At 39.6% G+C, this 19,969-nt stretch overlaps 2 protein-coding genes across 5 annotated transcripts in view; one reads left to right on the top strand and one right to left on the bottom strand.

Annotated features, from left to right (window-relative positions):
* Positions 1 to 32: 32 nt before the first annotated feature.
* Positions 33 to 5,397, top strand: ccdc153 (coiled-coil domain containing 153). 2 transcript variants are annotated; one of them, XM_034862649.1, is made up of 6 exons: positions 33 to 457; positions 537 to 605; positions 2,284 to 2,403; positions 2,638 to 2,730; positions 2,843 to 2,973; positions 4,709 to 5,397. In XM_034862649.1, the coding sequence occupies exons 1-6, from the start codon at positions 406 to 408 to the stop codon at positions 4,835 to 4,837; spliced, it is 594 nt and encodes a 197-aa protein (XP_034718540.1). In that variant the 5' UTR covers positions 33 to 405; the 3' UTR covers positions 4,838 to 5,397. The 2 variants fall into 2 exon arrangements, with proteins under 2 accessions (XP_034718540.1, XP_034718532.1); XM_034862641.1 differs by having other exon boundaries at positions 37 to 457; positions 534 to 605; positions 4,709 to 5,336.
* Positions 5,398 to 11,647: 6,250 nt separating this feature from the next.
* The window catches only part of grik4 (glutamate receptor, ionotropic, kainate 4), a 288,509-nt gene continuing 280,187 nt past the window's right edge, over positions 11,648 to 19,969 (bottom strand). For 2 of the 3 annotated variants that reach the window (XM_034867139.1, XM_034867141.1), the window contains 7 exons: positions 19,671 to 19,780; positions 18,162 to 18,335; positions 17,560 to 17,725; positions 16,585 to 16,810; positions 15,428 to 15,556; positions 15,156 to 15,274; positions 11,648 to 13,035 (listed from right to left, as the gene is read on the bottom strand). In XM_034867139.1, the coding sequence (XP_034723030.1) occupies positions 12,646 to 13,035; positions 15,156 to 15,274; positions 15,428 to 15,556; positions 16,585 to 16,810; positions 17,560 to 17,725; positions 18,162 to 18,335; positions 19,671 to 19,780 (1,314 nt within the window). In that variant the 3' untranslated portion in view covers positions 11,648 to 12,645. The remainder of the gene's footprint in view (positions 13,036 to 15,155; positions 15,275 to 15,427; positions 15,557 to 16,584; positions 16,811 to 17,559; positions 17,726 to 18,161; positions 18,336 to 19,670; positions 19,781 to 19,969) is intronic. The other variant, XM_034867140.1, reaches the window with a different exon arrangement.

Below are 19,969 nucleotides of genomic sequence, written 5' to 3'. Positions count from 1 at the left end.
CCCACTCCTCAAAACCCAAACTCCACGCCTTCCCTGTACGCGTTCACGAGCCATGATGAATGTAGTCGGGTGCGCGCCTCTGCCTGTACAGCATTCACAAAATGTTAAAGGGATGCTAAATGCAGTCCTGAATTCCCCCAGCGCGGGCCTTTGTCACCCATGACAACTAAGGACGCGTTGACATGTCTTACCTCAAGTAAAGATCCTGTGTGCATGAACTTGAAAGGCAACGGTGACCCAGTCAAGTTGTGATTGGCTGTTACTAAAATCAATCAAGCTGGACAGTTTGTCCCATGGCAACTCACTCAGCAACCAGTGCCCAGCAAAAAGACTCATCCCTGTATGTATTGAGTGTATAGTTCATGTGCTCAAAGGTCTGAACAGGCAGCCTCACAGCAAGCTACCATGCCTCCAAAGAAAAAAACGAAAAAGATCACAAAAAAGAATCCACAAAAAAGTAACTTTACCCTTGAAATTATTTAGAATTTGGGCATTAGTGATGCTAAATTGGTTTACAACTATTTGTATTTTTGCAGGTGAAAATGACTTGGAAGCCAAGTATAGGCGCAGTACTCTGGATGTAGCCATTCTACAGGATCACATTGGTGAGCAGCAATTTTAAATTGAGTTATGTAATGTAGACTATGTTTAGGTCAAACTACCCATTAGCTCTTTGTAATTCATGTGTAGGGTATATCACATCCAGGGCCAAACTCCTGGGTACTTGTGTAAAAACCATATACTGTAAAAGGTAAAAAACAAATAACGCTCCTATTAATATTTTAAGAGCACAAATCCCTACTCTATCATGTCTAACACTGTGCTAATGTCTGATGTATCATTTGTTCTAGGGCCGCAACTAATTAGTATTTTTATTATAATAATTATTTGTTATTTTATTTGTTATATGCTTTATCGCCTACAGTTACTGTTATTAATTTTCTGTTGACTGACTAATTCACTAATACTAACACTATGTGCTATCAACATTACCAAGAAATACATAAGTACATCTCAGTTTAGTGGTCAGCTAGCAATGGTGGAATGTAGCCTACTGTACTTAAGTATACATTTTCTGTTCATGCCACTTTTTACTTCTACTCCACTAGATCAATCTGACAGCTTTAGATAGTAGTTTCTTTACACATTAATATTTAAGATTCTTGCTCCAAATTTATAGAATATGATGTTCTATTTCAAATTAATACCCAACAATTTGCAGGCCTACTACAACTGTAATAAGAAGCCAATTAAACAGTTCATTAAGAGAACTGTTTTGATTGTTTCCAGTTTCTAAAATGTGAGGATTTTTCTGCCTTTAGTTCTTTTACTTACTCCCGATGATACCTACATACTTTTACTTAAGTAACAATTTCAATGCCAGACTTTTACTTGTAACAGATTATATTTTACAGTGTATTATTAATTTTCCTTAAGTACAAGATCTAAATACTGCTATCACTGTAGTGGTCTGCCTACTAGCACTTTTCCTTGATATTTCCATTTTGCGAGACCACATACTGAGGCTCATAACGAGTTCATTTTGTAGGGGAAAGACATTTTCTATTCTCTATTCATCTAATGGTGTAATTATGACTTATTTCTACATTGTACGTTTTTACAATGTAGCTTGCAGTGGTGGTAAGTACTGTTCTTCAGCCTTATTTTAAGGTACTATAACGTATATGGGTAATATTTCTATCTTATGCTGTTTTCTTCTCCTACTCCACTACATTTCAGAGGGAAATATTGTATTTTTTGTACAAAACACACTGTATGATATGGTAAAAAATAAATGCATGGCTATAGATCACACTATCAAATAGTTTGAATTAGCCCAACTACAACAGTAAAAAGCCACACGCACATTTGTTGATTCATTCTGTGATAATTATCCAGTAATGAAGTCCCGTCCAAACGGCCATGTTTCTTTCTCAGTACTTGTAGTTAAATAGTTTTTGCTGATAAAACTATTATACGTCTATTTGGGTAAGAAACTAAGAATGCAGGACTTATATAATAACGTGGAGGGTAATACTTCACCCTCCAGTGGAAGCAAGTCCAGCACCATCTGCACCAACTAACACAATATGTTGAAGCATAATTGGATACTTGAGCATTTCTCACCATGGCTTTAGTTCACCTTTGTAAAATATTGATGACAGAACTGTAATTGGTGATTTTAATTTTTTTTTACAAAGGGTCATTGCTTTCTGCTTCAGAAAACAAATCTACCACTGGTGTATAAATTCATGCATGCATGTGTTTGTGTGATTACCACAGCCTTACAGTGTGAGTCTGTAAGAAAGGTCCAGTCTGATAGAATTGACCTGAGGAGACGCCTGAAAGACATGGAGCAGAAGTTGCAGCATGAGAGACAAGACCACAGGGACGTCAACTCTGGTACGGTACAGACGAGGCATGAATCAACAATTAGCCTCTCCTTTAGTAACCTGAGATAAAGCGTGGATACCTTTGGGAGTGAGGACAAGGGTCGTGTTTGCCAAGGTTAGGGTAATTCTTGAGGAACAAAAAGTCTAATTAGCTGGGTGCATAAGCTAATTGATGCATTAGTCTTACAAAGTGAATCAGCAATGAAAGCCGAGTCTGACATTTTTGACACAAATGCCATTCTAGACCTCAGTCGCCAGTACAAAACCATGCAGACAGAGCTGACCAACAAGGCGAAGAGAATGGAGAAGGAGGTCAGCCAGCTGAAGGAAGATCTTGGTATGAATATATTTGATTTAAATGTCTATAGTTGAATGAATAAAGACATAATAGTGCCAGTTAGTTCACAAGTTAAATGTAGTGGCATGCCTGTGTACATTTTTCTGCCTAGTGCTGTGTCAGGAGGAGCTAAGGAAAGAGAAAAGAGAACGTGAGCAGGTACAACAGGAGAAGGACGCCATCATAGCTGACCTCCAACATAAGCTGAACAACATGGAAACAGACTACGAGAAGATCCTGCATGTGAGTTACAACATAAGCTAACACAAACTGATTAAAAAAAAGCTCTGAACAGGCATTACTAACGGGCCTTTGGAGGGTTGACCTACATTGATCTTTAAGGCCCCTTTGAACTGTAAACCTGCATATCCAGGTCTGTGCCAAGCCGGTCAGGATGAACCTTTTGCCCCGTGTGGCGCTGTCACTGTTAAAGGAGAATATCGCTCAATTTCAGATTTCTGAGATGTGTTAAAATCATAAAAGTTGTGTTAACTCAGCCAGTGCACATACCTCTGTTTATTTCTTGTTTTCCAGTGAAGTCCACACTAGTAGAATCATGCCTATCTTCACATCGAGCATGTTTCGAGGCCGAAAACAAGTTTAAAACTTGCCCTGTTTAAGCCTGGTGGGTCCTAACTCTAGCAGGAGGATAACTCGGTGTAGACAGCACCGATTGTTTTCATTGTTCTTGCTACTGACAGCACTCCAAATTTAAAAACAACAGAGCAATGTGTTAAAATCGCCCAGAATTCTCCTTTAAAGGGACAGCATTGCCCCCCTTCACAATTTTCCATACTAACTTACATTAATGTAGTTTGGTATTATTTTGTGGCTGATCCATTGCACATGTTGAGCAGATGACTTGGTCTAAAATGACCAGTCTAAGATCAATTATATGCATTGTGACTTAAAGATGCTAGTCAAGGAACATTTATATGATTGTATCAGCTTTCAAAATTGTAGACTAATGGGACAATCCTGATTAAAATATATGCAGACTATGACCTTTTTCACCAAAGTCAGAAAATCTAAAAATCTACATATAGACTTTCAAGGGCACAGCAGGTCTTAAACCCCTTTAGAATGCAAAGTCTGTGTCAAACAGAAAGATAACTATGTATTTAAACTGGCATAATAAACACAGGTACAGCGCTGTAATCCGCTTTTCTGGTGCTATATTTTTTCAAGCCAATAAACTTATAGGTTAACACAACATTGTACAACACTACACCATCATTTTAGCGTTAACAGACAACACTCTGCTGAAAACAGCCTCAGACTATTAGTTTTCCAATGATTTGTTAGGACTTTCTGGTGTTACAGAGCCACAGAACAACAATCTGCAGGTTAAATTATGATGAATCAGTACAATAAGAAGTGATAGCCTATAAAGGATCCAAAATGAAGCACAGGAAGGTCTTCTGTGGCTGGTTTAAGGGACATATTTTCTTTGTGCTACTGGATTTTTTTTTCTACTGTAGAGCTGTTTCAAGCAGTGTTCACAAGTCCTCAAATTTACCACATACACAATAGTGTCGTACAATGTTATGCTTTTACTTCAACCAAGGACAATAGGACTAAGGTTTGTGAGGTAGCAGAATCTCCCACTAAGACATAATGTATGAGGAATGGGGGTCTGTATGGACCTTTCATAGGTACAGGCCATTATTTGCTGAGCACAGATAGTAGATGCAAATTTTCAGTATGCAGATCTTTAAAGATAAGTAGTCAAGCCTGGAGACCTGTTTGATGGCTCAGCCTGTGATTAAAGGACTAGGATTTTAATATGCAATTATCATTATTTCTGTCCTTCCTACTATGACACATAATCTAATTATGCCTCGTCTCCATCAGCGCCGCTTCTAAAACTCATCAGAGTTAAAGGTGGTTAAGAGGGGAGGGATATCATGTTAGACAACTGGGTGATTTAAAGGCACAATTTTAACTTGCATCTCATTTTTACTAATGTTTCCTGCAGGAGACTCTCGACAGCCTGACCTCCCAGCTGTCTGTGACTCGACAGGGATGGGAGGACAAGAGCACAACCCTTCATCAGAATTACAAGGAACTGCTCTCGGATTTTGGCCTGGATGCACTGCACATCTAAAAGACAAATGAAAGCAGCTTCTTTTCTCATTGAGACACATTTTGTTGTTCATATGTTGTATCTCCATCTCAGTTCTATTTGATCCGACTACCGCATCTGTTTGGTTCAATTGAAAGTGATGTGCACGACAGCATCAATTTGCAACTCACAATTTAGTATGCCTAACACACAGACGGATGTTCTTATTATATAATATTTTACCATCAGAGTACAAAATAGACTGAGTGATATGTATTCAGTAGCTCACCATGTGGTGTCTGTAATTTTGTGTAGTGCCCACTAGATGTAGCAAATGACTGTTTACGGTCGGGGACATGGTGGCCAGAATGTCTTAGATAGTTTTTAAGAGTATTTCTTATGTGTAAACACATGGTATACTTTGTTGTTTTACAAGATATTTCTTTAGTCAAATAAAAGTAGTATGTGACGACTACAGTAACATGGTATGAAATTAATGATTCTGTTTTGCGAGTACACTGTACTGTACATTTACACAGCAGTAAAGACCACCATGATCTTACTACAGGCGTGTTAGTAATGATACAAATTTTCTCAGAATGGGTTTTATGCTGAGTCAGTGGACCACATGCCAAATATGGTAACAGGCGAGAGAGCACAAGGTAATGGCCACATTAACCACAGAGACATCAGAAACTCCACCACCACCACTGCTAAACTGTAGTAATACTGGTGGCAGTTTTCATTCAAACCACAACTACGAGATAACATTAATCATGAGAAAGGAAAATATAATAAGTAAAGTTCAAAATGAGGTTGACTAGCAATAGATTATAACAAAAAAAAAGAAGCTAAATAACAGTTAATGATGCAAGAGCTATGTCGTAGCTGTCCAGCATCAATACAACCTGACTACTCCTGTGGGGAGCCAGATAAACAGATTTTACTTCCACGGCTGTCATTTCTGCGTCTTTTTAATGGCCCAGTGTAGCTTTTTTTAGCCTCTCATCTATGAGGTAATGAATCACATACTCTGGGATGAAGATAATTCTGTACTCTGACAACTCACTAACTCAAGAGGCGTCTATCTGAAAACCAATATTTTCTCCTTAAACCACAAGGAGTTTTTTCCCTCAGAGTGTGCGTTTCTGTTTGTTTTGGGTTTAATAGGGTTAACTACAGGCGTCTCAGAGCTCAAAATGAGATAAGCATAGTGCACCTGTTGGTGGGTGAACACAGGAACAGTTATTTATAAGCAGTGTGTCTTATAGTTATATCGCCCTTATGGAAAAGTTACTATAAAAATGCCCAGTGGTAAAGAAGAACTCAGTAAGTACTTAAGTGAAAGTAACAATACAGCAATGTAAAAATACACCATCACAAGTAAAAGTACTGCATTTAATTTAAAGTATGAAGTCAAGTTTAATATTCAGTACAGCAGTCTTATCAGCCAGATGTGTTTCATGGCTCCTGTGACTAAAATATTATTACATTATTAGATTGTTAATGCATAAATGCACATGTACATGTAGCATTTATGGTTGTAGCATGGTCAAGGGGCAGCTACACACATTAGCCAGGTATTTTAATCTAGTGGTTTCCAACCTGGGGGTCTGTCCCCCTCCAAAGGGTCACAAGACTAGGGGTCATGAGATGATTAATGGAGTATAAAACAGTTTTTTTTAAAAGCCTGCAACTCCATTTAGTTTTTGTTAAACTTTCTTTCCAACCAATTAAACGTGGTTGCACAGTTTGTGGGATGGCGGTAGCTCAGTCTGTATGAACTTGGCTAGGAAACAGGAGGATCACATTTAAGCTCCTGCACGGAACAAGTGGACTGGTAGCTAGAGATGCCAAAGTCCCCTTAAGCAAGGCACCAACCCCCTAAATGCTCGCCCCGCCTGTCCATGGGCAGCCCCCTCACTCTGACATCTCTCCATTTACAGTAATACATTCATATCTGGGTGGATCACAGGGATGTTTAAAGGGGAAATGTCTCTTTGATTGAAATGAAAACAGCTCAAGTTACAAGGGCCCCAACATCTAAAAGGTAACTAGTAACTATAGCTGTCCAATATCAATAAGAAGAACTTTATTAATCCCTCAAGGGTGAAATTAAATGTTTAAATAAATGCAGTAGAGTTAAAAGTAAAATATTCTTCTCAAATGCTGTGGAGAAGCACAATATTTGATTGAATGCACGTATAGTTACTTTTCAATCCCAGGAGTAGTATGTACCTATGGTGTACAGTATATACTTTTTTTCAACAGGTTTACCAACTAATCATTAATCATGTTCACCGTGGACAAGACAGTGCTCATTGTTATTAATGAACTGCTTCTCATTTGAACCCTGCTAACGTTTGTCTGCTGCCATCGATGCATTTAAGACAGATGGTTCTTTAGAAAAGCGGAGTCAATATGGAATATGAATGATGTCTTTAGACACTTCAATCTTTGGAACTCTAATCCAAGGTCAACAAAGTCTTTTTGTACTAACATTCAACGTAACAAAGTTTTTTTGACAGTTTTATCTGTAAAAATATGTCTCTGTTACACAGAACCCAAATGATCAATTTCCACAAAAAAAGGTGGCTGCTTTCATTTTGATGAATATCTGACAATGATTGCTGGCAGCTGCACTTCCAATGTCTGCTGCGTCTGTTTAGCTTTTGGGTAATACAAGGAGATGGCCTCCAGCTGATGAATCAAGATGCCCACACTGTGATTTTCACGGAGGCAAGTGGTATGACACACACACACATACCATGCTCCCCCATCTGTGTTGGGACTTCAATCAAGGCCGGAATGAATAATGACGGAACAGAGCAAAAAATAGATGAAGTATTTTATTTATCTGAAAGACAAACAATGCCAAGATGTTTGGGTCAATCTGTTCAATGACAGCTGTCAGTGAACAAAAGGCTGTTTAACAGCCTTGGCAGCCTTTCACCTGGGAGACAATTCTTGCTATCTGAATACCCTTTCTATAAACACAGTACAATAACTTTTGCAATTAACTGCCAGCAAATCAATAGGAAACCTCTCACTTGATGTGCACCAGTCCCACTGTGAATATGGTAGTGTACACTGAGTCTGTTACGTCTTTTAATTAGATCCGGTGCTCATTAGTGGTTAGGGGGCGGATGTGTACGCTGTTAACCTTTGGAAATCTGGGAGGAGGAGAGGGGAAAGAAACTGTTTGACAAAGGGATGCAGCATGTAATCAATACATTTAACAATTGCTATTGGAAAGCAATAAAATCATACTGAATGCAGAGTTATAGACCCAAAATATGCCAAATGTTTTTAAAATCCAAGGTTTCATGTCTTGACTTTTTAGAGCTAGACTGTGAGGCTTGACAAATAGGAATTTTACGTGATCAAAATGCCCAAAAACATGTATTTACCTTGAATGGATTGATAAAGAAGTCACTCTTCAAGTGTATGGGCTGTGAGCTGCTAGCGTGGCAAAGTGCATCAGACTCTACACTATAATTCCTAAATCCTCGCAGAATTACAATCAACAACACGGAAATTGGTATTGCAATGTGCTACAACTGGGTAAGCTTGAGGAGTCAAGCAGATTTTCACACACCACTGCAGGCACTCAATGTTCATCATGGGCTCCATAAATCCAACAGGACTTAGGCAGTGGTGGGTAAGTATGTGCTGGATTTATGAACCTGAAGCACCAGAGGCAGAAGGAGAAGAAGAAGCATGAGCACGATGAAATAAACTTGACACAGCAGTGACACACAGGTGGTGGCGAGTGTTGATGCAAGTGTGTCACTCTTGTAAGAGTTATGTGGGTGGGTGCTGGGGATATGCACTATGACATGCACGTTGGTGACACACTGCAAAATAACAACTTGTCATCTTTAATGCTGCAGTGGAATGAGTGTGAGACAGGCACTCAGAGAGGAGAGAGAGAGGCAGCCTAAATTAAACAGTAAATCAGATGCAGGTTGTGTTTTCAGTCACTATCCTGAGAAGAGAGATATATCTACTGAAGGATGATGGACTGATGGATTATAGGTGAGCAGATGCCTTAATACCAAGAGTGATTTGTTAAACTCATTAGCCCCCATTAGACTTCTCACCCATACTCATTCAAAGCGGTTTACGATTTCACAAGTGTGCGGACATTAATTCAGTTATGGGAGATAAACGACTGGTTCACTCAACAATCTTCATGTTTACTCAGCTAGAAACCCAGACATCCTCATCCTGCTTCCATGCATGTGTATGATGTCACAACTAACCAAGTGCACTGTCTGAATATTTCTCCCGGTTAAATAATAAAACTGGAAAAACAAAGTGCACTCAGATGCCATTTAGCATGATAGATCTAAACAGCTCAGAAGGTCAAAGAAGAGACAAAACCAGAACCCCATAGGACGGAGGTTTTTTAAGAAATGTATTTATAATGGAATAAAAATGTAAACATGAGAAAATAAAGCATATAAAATATAGCAGCCAAACCCTGCCGTCACTCTCAGTGGTCTCCCAGCAAAGGTTGCCCAATGTTTCAGTGGGATTTGTTTTAATTCTTACTCTACTGCTCTCCATGCCTTCAAGGTAATTGGCAATCTCATTCCAACTACGCTTGATTTAACACCCCTGTAAATGTTTATAGTGTTTAAGAAGTTAGCATTGGGTGCAAGGAGAGCCTTCTTACTCTCTCATGGTTTCTTAGTGACATTCAGCAAATGGATAGAGACTTCTTTTTATATAACCGGTAATGAAATGTTGGTCTTTTTTTTTTCTTTGCTTTCGCATGACAATTGGCCTTTAACAAGTTATTTTAGAAAGAAATATGACAAGTTAACACTGACTGTATGTGACTTTTTCTTGCTCACAATCTGTGCCCATTATGTCTATTTGTCTAAATGGCAAATAGACATATACTGAACTATATGTATATATATATATTACTTGCACCTAATCCAAGTAATAAACTATTATACTGAACTATATATATATATATTTATATATATATATATATATATATATATATATATATAGTTCAGTATAATAGTTTATTACTTGGATTAGGTGCATTGCCACTCCAGCAGATGACGTAATGCCTTAGTGACTCCCATTGATCTCTATTCGGTGCCAAATCAAGATTCAATGCTGTTTCAAACCTCAATGTGTTATTGTGGGAGTTCAAACTCACACAGACAGACACACTGCAGACCTCAATCAAAAGTCCTAAAACACTTTTTAGCAATTGATTGAATGGATATTGAAAATGTGGGAAGAAAAACTCTCAAATAGAAATTCCACTCATTTGTGATTCCAGTCACCCAATTGTTCAGAACCATTAATTCACTGAAGACTCTGTATTAGTACAATTGCGCTGCAGTTCCCTCCAGGTCTGTCAGCGGTTGATCCACCACAGTTTCACGTTTACCAGCTCCTGAAACAGCGTAACAATCACGGGTCATTAATGCAATGTGCATATGAAATGGAAAACAAAAGAGAAAGAATGATTCAATAACAAGGATACAGTGTGACAACTTACTTGTGAGTCCAAACTAAATGTTCCTATTAGGATTCTACAGAACCCCTTTTACAAATGCAGGACACTGATTATGATTCATAATAATTCATCACCCCTATATTTAAATTATTTTTCCATGAATTATCACAGTTACTACTATTAGAGAGTAAAGGTTACTCAAGAGGGCTTTTCGGCACCAACATGGAGATTTATCCAAATGACGGTTATGCTGAACTTTCAGGCAGATTTTGTTAGGATTAACTCGTTTATTTTTTCCCTTAAAGGGGGTTGTACTCTTAATGTCTATCTACTATCTCAGTTCTATGGATACATTTTCCTCTGTTTTTTGGATTGTTATTATTACTAGATTCTTTTTTCTTGTGTTTCGGTAAATAAAATATTTTTGTAAGGGAGAATTGTAAATATGTGTGGTGGCTTCTTACTGTGTCACAGAGAGATTTGAATGGAAGTTTGGATTTGTGTGTAGGTATTGTGATCTATTTGGATTTTGTGACATGTCACAACAATGAGGTTGTTACCTTATGACAATAAGATAAGAAAAAAGCATGGTGAATGATCGATGGGTCGGACTCCTCCAATTTAACATTCACTCCTCTTTCCAGGTACAGAGCGTATGTAGAGAATATCTAACCATGACATCCTGCCTGCAGGTGAAATATAACAAAGATGAACGTGGCTAATAAAAGTACAAGAGAGCTATGGCAGCTCTACCTTCAAGCTGTGTTGAGTTGGTGGCCTAGTTCTGAGGGATGGTGACTGACAGACCCTGATGGGCAGATTTAAAATGATGGACACATCAAACATAAAAAAGAAACCGCGAAGACAGGTGGCTGACCGTTGATTCCCACTGTTTAACAGTCAGCCTTTCATATTCAATAACACCGTCAAACCAGTTGGAAAATACCAAGGCGTGTCACAGTATATGCAGAAAGTAACTTACAGATCCTGTTATCCATTCTCTCCATGAATACAACCAACTAGTTCAGTTTGATTCTTTATCAGTTTGCATTCAAAATCTCTATTTTAAACACCCGGGTCATATATTCTGAGCTTGGTTTGGGTTTTTGCAAAAAACAAAAGAACAAAAATCACAGAGAGCATCTCAACCGATTGAATTAACATACTCTTTAAAGCAGTGTGTAACACATCACATTCAGTAAAGGGTTAAATGCTTGACATTCTAAAAGAATCAAATCTAAAAGATTCTAAAAGAATCAAATCTGCAGACTGCAGATCTAATTTCTTGTTTTGCTTTACCAGGGACTTCATGTTTTCGCTTGGTTCTGATGTCAGCTGGGTTTCATTCACACACACAGTACATATACCTCTGATGTCTCACAGACTGTGCAGGAGACTGTGTGTTTATTTTTAAGTGAGAGATCATAAAAAGGACAAATGATGAGACAATACATTTGCCATGGTGTCAAAGATGTAGGACAGACAGAGGAGAAAGAAATGTCAAGAAACAGAGAAAGAAGGAAATTAATGGGTGCCATTGTGTGTGAAGCCATCATGTATTTAAGCAGGTATTCAAAACAGGACATCATTCTTTCAGCTATTCGGCCACCACAGCAATTAATCATTCAATGAGCACCTGCCCACACCTCAGGACATGCATCTCTGGCTTTCAGAGATACCAACAATTAAAACATTTTTTAATAGAATATCACTACTATAAAAGAAGTCCGTGTGTCTGTATGTTACTCTTTGTTTTCTTGGTTCATTTGAGTTTGTTGTCTTCTCAAGGCTGTGGTGCTTTTTTGAGCCACAAGGTAGTACTTATGGTTTTTTGGCACTTTCAAAATAAAAGGATTTGAAGAATGACCTAGCATTAGTCGGTTCATCTTTGCAGCTCTTCAGAGCCAATACATGTTCATACAGTAATTTGTCAGATAAAAAAGGATTTTTTTTTTTAAAGAACAATAGAATAACAATATTTAGTATTGATAATCCAACAGAGGACAGAAATAATTTAAAAGGGAAAAAAAGAAACAGCACAATGATAAATGACTGAAAATACTGCATAGTACAAATGCCCCGTAGCTGTTTTTGTCTGTCCTGTTTGACACAGTACTAAGGGCCAACAGGTACAAACCACAATGAAACAGACTCATTAGTTTCTCCTACAACCAAAGAAAAAAAATCATCCATGGAGACACCAAAACTGACTACTGGCTGTTGCCTCAAGGGCAAAACAAAGCACTGTCCTGGCCTTTAAGATCAAGCCCCAACTGGCGGAATAAAAATACGATGTGATCATTGATCCCTGGAAAGTAGAGAGGCGAGGTGGGAAAGTTAGTCCTGTTGGAATCGCTGGCCGTTATTCAGGTTCACTGCTATTTGTGGTCTTGTCCCACTCTATGCTCTCCTCACTGTGCGTGGGTGAAGGGAGGGCCCCCGTGGCCCCTGCAGGACGCATCCTCAGTCCCTGGAAGCGACGGCACTCGGGGCATATGCGGATGTGGCTGCACCCCCTCGCAACCAGGGCAGCCTCCTGTGCTAGTCTGTGAGAGAGGGGTTCAGGCAGTCCGGTGCCCCCGCACAGCTTTCCGTTGCTGAGGCTGACGGCGGCAGCTCGTGCCCGACGCTCCTCCAGGGGTAGGGGCCGCGGCCGCAGCATCGAAGCCGTCCGCCGGCGCCTCACCTGCAGGCTGTCGCGACACAGGACGATCCCATGGAGCTCCCGTAGCATCTCCTCACACACTGACTGCTGTGAGCACACACACAGGGAGAAAAAAAGATAGGGGAGAGGGGGATAAGAGGGGGAGAGAAAGGGAAAGAGGCCAGACAACTCACTGACTGACTGACTTAATCAGGACAAACTGATAAACATCACAGACATATAACAAATACATTTAATCATTAGAATCAGTGTCCAGTGGAAAAAAAACGGGAGATGGTTGGTGTAGCTTTAACAACTATTAGTGAAAATCACAACAGATCTATTTATACATATGCCATTTTAAACTTAATTTTTAGACACATTCAGACATAACACAGGAATTATCCATTACAATGACAGACATGACAGTGAAACTCAGTTGAAAGGCTAATTATCTAACACACACACACACACACACACACACACACAGGGTGAAAAATCTATCTATGCTGCTCAAAAAGAAGAAATCACATGAGGTTTTGACTTTCACATTCTGAATGTTTATTGAATTAAAATCACAGTGCGGAGTCCATTAGAAAAGACAATTATTAAGTATCTTTTAAAGGAAACACATCAGAAATAATTATAACACTGCATGTACATCTTTCTCTACTCAATCATTTCTAGTTAACAGTGTCCCCGCCGTAAGAACAGCCTAGCCAAGCTATTTTGGTTACAGAACAGATTATTTTCTTTAAATTGGCCTTTTATTTTTCCTGAAGAAATTGCCTCTTCAAATAGCAGGAGCTCTGTGACAAGACTGGACACACTCCTCATATCGCTTTCTAGTCCCCACTCCAGAATAAGCTACATTGAAATGTATATGATTTTAGACTGTACGTATATAGTTTTGATTTATCATTTATATCGTTTTTAGGATTATAATAATAACACACTATTTGCGTGACTTTTTACAGGGAAATACTTATAGGTGTTTTTTAAATCTATGTTAAGTAGAAATCTTCGACCACAACAAATCGATTATTGTCTTTATTCATCTCTAAAGCAATGAATGACTTCTGGTCTCTGACAACGGAGCGAAGATGTGCACATAATGCCAAGCATCTTTTAAGTAAAATGATGATTGGATTAAGGCTATGAGAAAACTACAACCACATCTCATTGCAGCACCCTGTAATGTATTCAACACCAATCAGATCGAACTACATTCAATATTCTATACTGTGTACAATATTTTATGAAATATACTGTATATATATATTTATGAGTCTTTACGGAGTCCCCTTGGGGTCAGCTGAGAAAAAGCAACTAAATTACGCACAGAATACAAATCTATTCCCTCGGTTTTATTAACCATGCGCATGGATTCATAATCTGTGCCCTCGGTTTTATAAACGTGAGCAAAGTTAGAAAGATATTCACAGATTGAAACTTCACAAATGACGCGTCTTTCCTAACGTAGTAAAGTTAAAAACAAGCTACAAACTCATTTTCAAATCTGAAAGAGCCGTCCTCCAACCTGGAGAAATAAGATTGCTCTCTAGTAGCAGCCGGCGGTGCTTAGGGACCGTCTACTACAACACTAATACAAAATTCTGTATTAATCTAATGATTAAATAAGGTAGTGTCTCCAAACTTATTTTTTTAAAGTAAATGCTGTTGTACAAATAGCAAGAGACAAGTTATAATTGAGGTAAGTTTGGAGACACTACCTCATTAAATCATTAGAATAATAAATACTTTTGTGGGGAATTGTAGTTAATAGATGGTCCCTAAGCAGACTGTTGCTTTTGATTACTGTCTCTCTCACTACCGAGGAGAACAGATCATGAATCCATGCAAACAGTTTTAAACCGAGAGAACGGATCTTTATTCCGTGCACACGGTTTAGTTTTTTTGTCTCAGCCGACCCCAGGGGTGCTCCGTGCGTCTTCTACTGCTTTAAATAGAAAATAATCCATATATGCATGTACTCTGAGTAAGGAATAAGTGAGGTATATCTTTGGATTTGTGATGATCATGTCACATAAGCTGGACAGAGGAAGGATGGGTGTCCAGTGGAACCCAGAGGAAGAAAAAGCCACCTGCTACACTTTCTGTAATAGCTGTGCTCTGTGAGAAAGCCTAGCAGCTCCACGAGGGGGAGGGTGCCAGCAGGGAGGGGAGAGAGAGACAAAGCAGATGCAGGTTAGATAGCCCTCTCTCACCTCATTTCCTGGGGCCTGTCTTAACATCCAGACAAACTCCAGCACTGCCATGAAGATAGCCACCAGCAGGCCACACACCAGCACCACGAAGATGCCGCCGATGTTCTCCATGCCCAGACCTGGAGACAACAGGATGTGGTAGGGGAAGTGAGAGATGAACGAAAGAAGGATATGAACGAGGCAACTAAATTGAAATGTTGTTCCAAACCCACAGTCTTGCAAGCTGAAATTGAGCTGAAGAACACGCAGATGGGGATTAACTGGGGACAAACCTTTGGCACGGTGGTCCTCCTCCTTCGGACACTTGCCACCATCCCACCACTTCCTCTTGAGGATCTCCAAACGATTGTCCTCCTGCATTTTGAGGATGGCCAGGTCAAACTCATCTCGGTACACTGATCCTGTAGGGAAGAAAGGAGCAAAGCTCACACCTGCACAATGCAAAAAATCTCTTAATGACGTATTCCAACTTAAAACGGAACCTTTAGACGAAAAAATCTACTTGTTTAGAGTTCAAACACACTCACTGTGTCAAATTAAATGATATGTTCATGACTTTGAATGGAAAATGATGTCACTCCATTAGAAAACTTTGTTTCACCAAAAAAGGAAGATGTTAAATTTAAGATTAAATAGCTTACAAGGATTTCACAGTGTTCTACAAGTAACATCAAATTATGCAGTATGCGACCTAAGCTACTAAAGAGTGGGAATATTTATCTTCTAAATATCAAAGGAAATGAAATTAATCTTGTTTACTTCAAGGTGTGTTTTTTCCTTGTCTAGAGATTGACTCTAGCTGACATCAAAGGGTAAGTAAACCCTGTTTTTATACTCTCAGAACAGCACGCCAGTCATTCAGCAAGAGTTCCACATTGAAAAGGAACAATATTTTAAATTCCCTTCCTATCGTCCTCCCTTCTCCCATCACAGCATGGAAACAGCCACTCTATTACGGTCTGGCTGTATGTCTCTTTTAGTTTCTCACTTTTTGCATCCTTTCCCCCCCACAATAGCACTTAATGGCTTTGCTGACGCTGCAGTTTTTAATTTATCTCTCCAATGTGATGTTTATGGTGTATCCTCCACCAATGCCCCTGCTCTTTATCCCCCCTTCTTAGCTTCAAAATGAATTATACAGTGTACCTAAGAAAAACCATTAGTTTTGTCCTCTGCTGTGTTTATTTTACACTGAACTCCCTTTCCCATCTACTTCTCCAATAACGTCAAAAACACTCCAAGCAGCGGCGAAATAAACAGATAGAAATTCTTTGTAAACATAGGTCACCAAGTCACAGGAGTCACAGGACTCTGTTACTGGTTGGCTGGGGTATTATTGTTATTTCATTGTAAATTCTCCTTTTCTCTTCCATTGTTTTTATTTATTGTTTCCCCCATCTAATTCTCCAGTCCATCATTCTCCACTCACCCACAGGCATGCCAATCCCGTAGCCCTTGGTGTCCAGCAGTCCTCCAATCTGAGTCAGGTTGCAGTTCCTCTGACGGTAGTACTCGTTCATGGTGCTCTCAAGCAAGTAAGCATAGTTGGAGTTGAGGACACGGGCGATCCCTTCCTCTGTGCTCTTCACAAACACACTGGGCTGTTTTGAGTGCATGAAGTTCCACATACGCTGGTATGTCTGGTAGCGAGAGTTCTGCAGAGTGGCGAGACACAATTAGGAGCCACAGACACATTCAGATGTGAGAGAAAGAGTAAACAAAGTCTAGCAGTCGCAGATACATAATTTCTCAGTTTTGCAAAGGCGAGATTGGTTTTCATTTGTTATTCTATTTCATTGTTTTGACTGATGGATTTATTTAAATTCTCCAAAAGGTTTTCTGCAGTAAAATGTGAATGCTTTTCTTTAGCCAATCTTTTTAAATTTGAGTAGTTTGCAACAGAATCTTCGCTTAACTTATCCACCTGTCCTCTACTTTGTCTTGGCCCGTCTTCCTTGAGTTATTCAAGGTCCAGTGGAGATAAAAGCACAAAGAAAGACAAGGCTAATGTTTCTATTTCCTTCCCTCCACATCATCCTTCACTGTCCTTCTCCCTGTATCACACTCGTTCTCTGTTTCTCACACTCTCTCACTCTAATTCTCTCTCTGAGGTCAAATCTTTAGAAGATGCAAGAGTATAGGGTGTGCCTCTCTTGGGGACCTGGACAGTGTCCCATCTCCCTGAGAATACGGATACTAAATGGTTGTGGGAAGGAACAGACAGGAAACAGATAAAACCTTTGGTTTGAGGAGGAAGGACACAAAGGACAGGAAGGTGATGAGGAGGACAACTTCACTGATGGCCCACTGATTGCTGCAGGCACTTGGGTGACTGTGTGTGTGTGTGTGTGTGTGGCTGCGAAACAATGACATATCATATGTAATGAAGTGTGTAACCTCTGACCTGGAAGAAAGTCATTGTGGACCCTCCGTGCATGGTGCCATACTCTATCGCCGTCTGATCTGCCAGATCGTCGACTGACTCTATCGGTACCTCCATCCTCTGGACAGTTAGGAAGGCAGCCAGGTTGGCGGTGTAGGATGAGATGATGATTAATGTGAAGGCCCACCTGTAGAGGGAAGGCAGGAGACAAGAACATATGTATTCACCTATAAAATGCAAATGGTCAGGCTGGTGTATGAAGATAGATTGCCCGGCTGAAAATTAGAGAAAAAGACACTGCAGGATTATCAGTGGATGGCGGGGTGGATGCATGAATGGGTGGGTGGGTGGGTGGGTATGGATAAAGCTGACAATGCTTGGTTTGGTAAAAGGAAGTGAAATTTTAGCGGCAAAGGCAGACATACACAGACAATCTCTCAAGTATACACAATCGCAGATGGGATCACTATCTAATCTTAAACCCTGATGTCCTAGAAATCTGGAATGAAGCTTGATCACAGAACAGAATTGAATGTGTCAATTTAATGTGTAATGCCTGAGAGGTTTTGAAAGCTGAAAACATGCAAATGCACTCTTTGTGTGTCTCTGTAGCCAATACTAACCACACTCCGCTGACACAACGTGTGGAAAGAGCTCTGGGAGCAATGGTGGAGCCTTGCTGCATGAAGCCTCCAACAGGGAACCAGAAACTGTTACCAAGTGAGTACTGGTTGATTAGCAGGTTACAGCGACCCTTTAGACACGGGTGGGGGTTGTACCACTCATAAGGTGTCAATCTGGGGAGAACGAGACAATGGGTTCAGACAACACAGAGAGAGAGAGAGAGAGAGAGAGAAGGAATCCAGCCAATAAGACTGGAAATGAAAGTGGGATTAAGTATTCTGAAAAGAGTAAAACTTTAGGGAGTGAGGGAGCGAACGAAATGGAGAAAGAAAAGGAGAGACAGACACAGAGCAAAACAACAGTCAACTGAGCACAAAGTCACCTTGGTTCTCCAGAGAGAACCAACCTGCTTCTCATTCCCCATGTGCAGCCTACTTCAACACTGTTGGTGAAGGCAATGTAATTGGTATGTTCAAATGATTCTGCATGAATCTAAAGCATTGTGACAATTGTTGTGTGCAACAGTCTCTATCTTAAAACTTTAAAAAAAAAGTCATAATAATACAGCCTTAAAACAAAATTCACAATGAAAGAGTTACTGTTCCCTTAAACATTCTTACTGTTCAATCTGGTTCAAAAAAAAAAAATCCATCCCTAAATCAAGTGGGTATCTTTTACATTTATAGAAGGAAATTTCCTCTTTATGTTTCCCCGGACTGCATTTACTTGTTGGGCTGGGGTGCAGGAAAAACAACACAGAGAAGAACGCTCATACCAAAAGTTCATACTACAAAGACTGTAACTTTGGTAAATATCCCAGTTGATTTGTCAAATTCAGAATTCTGAACAATAATTAAATCAATAAAACTGTGTCAAGAAAAATTACAGCAAATATAGATTTCGGCATTTGAGTATTGTTTTAGGACAGACCTGAAAAAATGTGAACCTATCCTTTAATGCACATTCATGCCCAGTAAGATTGAAGAGGAAATACTGTTTTAAACAAACCTCAGAATAACAGAAAGTGTATATTATCCATATTGTCATGACAAATCACACCACTCAATTAAATTACGGTATAGACCCACAGAACTCTCGTCAAACATGTAATACATCTACCTGTCTAGCAACTGATAATTTGATTCCAGAAGGTGTTACATAATACCATAATTTGATAGAGCTTCTTCATAACATGCAGTGATTTAAAAAACAACAAAAACAATTCAATTGTATGAGGAATAACGATTTGCACAGCTGCCGGGCCAGTTCCCTCCCTGACCAGTAGGTGCCAGTATGACGCTGGAGACCCAACACAGGGAGATGAATGTCTCTTGATAGAGAGTGTAGAAAGGCAAGAGAACAGACACCTACTTCCTCCGCTGTATAACCCCCAAAAAAACCTTTTAACAGTTTTATTCTCTGTATTCTATCCTCTTTGTTTGTCTCTAGTTGTTTTCTCTATTGCTCTCTCTCATCTGTAAAATGTCTTTTAGTGGTGAGCTCTTTACCTGGCCACCAGAAAGAGGACACAGCTGACAGCCAAGTAGGCAAGAAGCATGAAGAGCCAGACACCAGGGGAGAAGGGATCCAGGAAGGAGAAGTAGCCTGGCCTACGTCCCTGAAAAACACACACACACACACACAAACACACACACACACAGAATAGGGTTTAAATCATTAAAACCTGCAACAAAGACCGTGACCACCTTAAGCCCATGTTCAATACACACAAGCAAACCAAATATGGGCTTTTGCTGAACAAGGTGGCGAGAGGTTAAACACTTACTCTTACTTGTAGAGGTGAAGA

The sequence above is a fragment of the Etheostoma cragini genome, chromosome 3 (assembly GCF_013103735.1).
Source record: "Etheostoma cragini isolate CJK2018 chromosome 3, CSU_Ecrag_1.0, whole genome shotgun sequence".
Classification (NCBI taxonomy): Eukaryota; Metazoa; Chordata; class Actinopteri; order Perciformes; family Percidae; genus Etheostoma; species Etheostoma cragini.
Note: the sequence above shows the minus strand (reverse complement) of the source record. Positions and strands in the feature narration are given on the sequence as shown.